The sequence below is a fragment of the Trichechus manatus genome, unplaced genomic scaffold (assembly GCF_000243295.1).
Source record: "Trichechus manatus latirostris isolate Lorelei unplaced genomic scaffold, TriManLat1.0 scaffold00057, whole genome shotgun sequence".
NCBI classification, from domain to species: domain Eukaryota; kingdom Metazoa; phylum Chordata; class Mammalia; order Sirenia; family Trichechidae; genus Trichechus; species Trichechus manatus.
The window spans coordinates 12128855-12133466 of NW_004443993.1; the positions used below are offsets into that span (position 1 = coordinate 12128855).

General features: G+C 48.7%; 1 protein-coding gene across 2 annotated transcripts in view; it reads left to right on the forward strand.

The window, feature by feature from the left end:
* TLE2 (TLE family member 2, transcriptional corepressor) overlaps positions 1 to 2559 on the forward strand; it is a 26695-nt gene extending 24136 nt beyond the window's left edge. The window contains exons 19-20 of one of the 2 annotated variants that reach the window (XM_012556136.1): positions 1553 to 1629; positions 2445 to 2552. In XM_012556136.1, the coding sequence (XP_012411590.1) occupies positions 1553 to 1629; positions 2445 to 2552 (185 nt within the window). Of the gene's footprint in view, positions 1 to 1552; positions 1630 to 2444 lie in introns of both variants that reach the window. The other variant, XM_004378483.1, reaches the window with a different exon arrangement.
* Positions 2560 to 4612: the final 2053 nt, after the last annotated feature.

The window sequence follows — 4612 nt, forward strand, 5'->3', positions numbered from 1 at the left end:
AGGCAGTTGTTTGAACAGAACAAGGGGGTACTACATGGTTTCAAGTCAGGAAGGGTGTGCATTAGGGTTGTATCCTTTCACCATACCTATTCAACTGTCTGCTGAGCACATAATACGAGAAGCTGGACTCTATGAAGAAGAACGGGGCATCAGGATTGGAGGAAGACTCATTAACAACCTGTGTTATGCATATGACGCAACCTTCCTTGCTGAAAGTGAAGAGGACTTGAAATACTTATTGATGGAGATCAAAGACCACAGCCTTCAGGATGGATTACACCTCAACGTAAAGAAAGCACATCCTCACAACTGGACCAATAAGCAACATCATGATAAAAGGAGAAAAGACTGAAGTTGTCAAGGATTCCGTTTTACTTGGATCCACAATCAACATCCATGGAAGTAACAGTCAAGAAATCAAACGATGTATTACACTGGACAAATCTGCTGCAAAAGACCTCTTTAAAGTGTTGAAAAGCAAGGATGTCACCTAGAAGACTAAGGTGCGCCTGACCCAAGCCATGGTGTTTTCAATCGCCTCCTATGCATGTGAAAGCTGGACAATGAATAAGGAAGACTGAAAAATTGATGCCTTTGAATTATGATGTTGGCGAAGAATATTGACTATACCACGGACGGCCAGAAGAACAAACAAATCTGTCTTGGAAGAAGTACAGCCAGAACGCTTCTTAGAAGCGAGGATGACAAGACTTCATCTCACATACTTTGGACATGTTATCAGGCGGGACAAGTCCCTGGAGAAGGACATCATGCTTGGTAAAGTAGAGGGTCAGCGAAAAAGAGGAGGACCCTCAGTGAGATGGACTGACACAGGGGCTGCAACAATGGGCTTAAACATAAGGATTGTGAGGGTGGTGCAGGACTGGGCAGTGTTTTGTTCTGTTGAACATGGGGTCGCTATGAGTTGGAACCCACTTGATGGCCCCTAACAACAACAACATTGCTTAGGGGACACTGAGCTTGTTAAGGGTGATGGAAAACTGTAGAAATGGGTAATGGTGATGGTTGAACAAGGTAAACATAATTAATGTCACTGAATTGGTCATTTGAACTGTGTTGAAATTGCAAACGTTTTGTTACATATTTTCCACAATTAAAAAATTTTTTAAATAACATTTTTGGATAAATATGTCCAAAATATTGCATGGGAGGTACCTATACTGAAAAAACAAATGATTTGTTAGTATGAGTGTATCCCAAGTTTGCATGGGACATACTTATACTCAAAAACAAATAATATTTGGGATATATTTATACAAAAAAGTTATTTGTTGTTTATCTGAGATTCAGATTTAACTGGGTATCCTGTGTTTTACCCGGCACCTCAATCTGAGGGCTCCCCCTTCTTCAGGGCCAGGCGCAGTCCTTTGGAACCTTGACTTTACCATCTGGAAAATGGGGTCAAGGATTGAGCCTCAGGTCTCTAAGGGGCCTCATGCTCCTCAAATGAAGGTGGAAGTGTCCAGAAAGAAAGGGAGAGGCCAGCCCCAGTCCCGTCCTCCTCATCCCCTTGATGCCCTCCTCCCCCCAGGACGGTGGTTCGTGAGCACCGGGAAAGACAACCTGCTTAATGCCTGGAGGACGCCGTATGGAGCCAGCATTTTCCAGGTACTTGGGTCTGCAGCCCCCACTAACTCCCCACCCCTGGCAGGATGCTATGTCCCCAGGTGCCCCAGGTGGCTGCCTTGGCGGTGACACAATGGAAGCACCCTGTCCTGGTGGATCCCCAGGATCCTTCCAAGCTCTCCTCTGCTTCAGCTACAAAGCAGGGTTGGCAACTTCAGCCCAGGGGCCTATTCTGGCCCCCTGCCTATTTTTGTAAATAAAGTTTTATTGGCACAAAGCCACACCCATTCATTTATGTATTGTCTATGGTGGCTTATAGCCCTCCTGGTGGGCGTGAAGTGGTTTTTATATTTTTTAAGGGTTGCAAAAAACAACACAGTGGAATAGCTGACAGAGACTTATGTGGCCTGCAAAGCTGAAAATATTTACCATGGGGCCCTTTACAGGAAGTTTGCCCACCCCTGGGGTAGGTGGTCCTGTTGGCTGTAAGCCTTGGCCCTTTGCAATGCTGTGTGACCTTGGCCTGGTGCATACCCTCTCTGAGCTTCCTAGGAAAGGGTTTCAAGTGAGCAGGAGCATCGTTACTTGTACAAAGCTTCTCACTTTCAAGGCTCAGTTCCAAAAGATCGTTCTCTGGAGAACATTCTGGAACATTCCCTCCTCCCCGTCAGGAGAGTCCTGGCTTCCCGCTCTGGGAGTCCTCATCCTGAGTCCTGACTCTGCCCCAGCCTAGACAGCATAAACCCATCCTCTTCCCCCTGAACATCACTCCAGGTAGTCAGAAACCAGGAATCAAAGAATACGTAAGCGCTGGCCGCACCTCACCTCTCCTCCCTCTCCCCTCACCCCATCCGCAGTCCAAGGAGTCATCCTCCGTCTTGAGCTGTGACATCTCCGGGAATAATAAGTACATCGTGACCGGCTCGGGGGACAAGAAGGCCACGGTGTATGAGGTGGTCTACTGAGACCCCCTTCTCTTCCTGCACTCCGACTCCTGGGGGAGGGGCGTCCGGGACAGAGACCCCAACGCCCCCTTCTTCAGCCACACCTGTATACGCTCGATCCCGTCTGCTATCTGGCTGGCCCCCGTATTTTTCCCTGCTGGATGTGGGGACCAATGGGCTGGGGGGCTTCAGGGAAATAAATGTATTTATCACAACCACCTTTCTGTCTTGGGGCTGGGGAGCCGGGGATCGTTGTTTTCCTTGGGCACCGTCCCGGAGGGGGTAAGTCGCTTTCCTTCTTTCGGCCTCTTTTTCCCTAGCTGGACAGTGAGATGATTCATTCACTCTGCATGTAAATGCTGAGGCCACCACTGTGAACAGAAGGAACCCTGGTGGTGCCGTGGTTAAGCGCTTGGCTGCTAACCAAAAGGTCAGCAGTTCGAACCCACCAGCTGCTCCACGGGAGAGAGATGTGGCAGCCTGCCTCCATAAACATCACAGTCCTGGAAACCCTATAGGGCAGTTCTACTCTGTCCTAAAGGGTCGCTATGATCAGAATCGACTCAGTGGCAACAGGTTTGGGTATGGGATGGGCAGGGTGGCTCAGTGGTAGAATGCTCACCTTCTGTGCGGGAGACCTGGGTTTTATTCCTGGCCAATGCCCCTCATGCACAGCCGCCACCCCGACTGTCAGTGGAGGCTTGCATGGTGCTATGATGCTGAACAGGTTTCAGAGGAGCTTCCAGGCTAAGACTAGGAAGAAAGGCCTGGCAATCAACATTTGAAAATCAGCCAATGAACACTATGGCTCACAAGGGAACATTGTCTGGTCCACAACCAGTCATGGGGATGGTGCAGCATTTCGTTCCATTGCGCATGGGGTCGCCGTGAGTTGGGGGTCAACTTGACGGCGGCCAACAGTGAGAAACGGGCTGTATTCGACAGAAGGGCTGAGGTTATAGAGTCCCTGGATGGTGCAAATGGTTAAACACTCTGCTACTAACCGAAAAGCTGGGTGGGGGGGTGGTTCATATCCACCCAGGGGCACCTCAGAAGAAAGGCCTGGCAACCGACTCCTGAAAAAAATAAGCCATTGAAAACCCTGCGGAGTACAGTTCTACTCTGACACACCCAGGGTCGCCGTAAGTTGGAGTCGACTCGACGGCAACGAGTAAAGCTGAGGTTATACCCCATAACGACTACCCCCAGATCTCAGGGGCTTAGCACAGCAAACAGTCCTTTCTCACTTATGTTTATGCCCATGGGGCGTGCGGGGCTTAACTCCAAACGGTCACTCAGAGCTCCGGGCTGGTGGAGCTTCCACCATCTCGCTATGTGATTTCAGGGTCCAGCACAGCGGGGAGGAAGCCTCGCAGTTGTTAAAAGCTCTGGCCCAAAAGGTTCACGTATCTGTGACTCTAAGCCTTTTGCACAGAGTCGTTCCAAGATGCTGCTGAAGTCCAAAGGGCTGGGGAATAGTGGAGGAGCACACAGCTATTCAGGGCGCAGCTGCGCTTCCTGTGAGGCTTAGCGATAATTCACAAAAGCCTGGCTCATGCTGCCTGGTCCTTGGGAAAGTGCTTAGCAAATGTCACTGCCCTAGAGAAGGGGACGGTTAAGCTGAGGGCTAGAGAATGAGAAAAACCAAAAAATAAACTAGTTGCCATCAAGTCAATTCTGACTCCTAGCGACCCCAAGCCTGTCAGGGTAGAACTGCTCTTCATAGGGTTTTCGGTGGCTGATTTTTCATAAGCAGGTCACCAGGCCTTTCTTTCGAGGTGCCTCTGGGTGGATTCGAACTGCCAACCTTATCATTCAAAAAGGTCAAGAGATGACTTCAAAAAATAAAATACTTAGGAATAAATCTAACCAGGGATGTAAAAGCCCTACACAAAGAAAACTACGAAACACTACTGCAAGCAACCAAGAGAGATCTACATAAATGGAGAAACGTACCATGCTCATGGATAGGTAGACTCAAGATCATGAAAATGTCAATTCTCCCCAAAGCAATCTACAAATATAATGCAATTCTGATCCAAATACCAACAACATTCTTTAAAGAGATGGAAAAACTAATC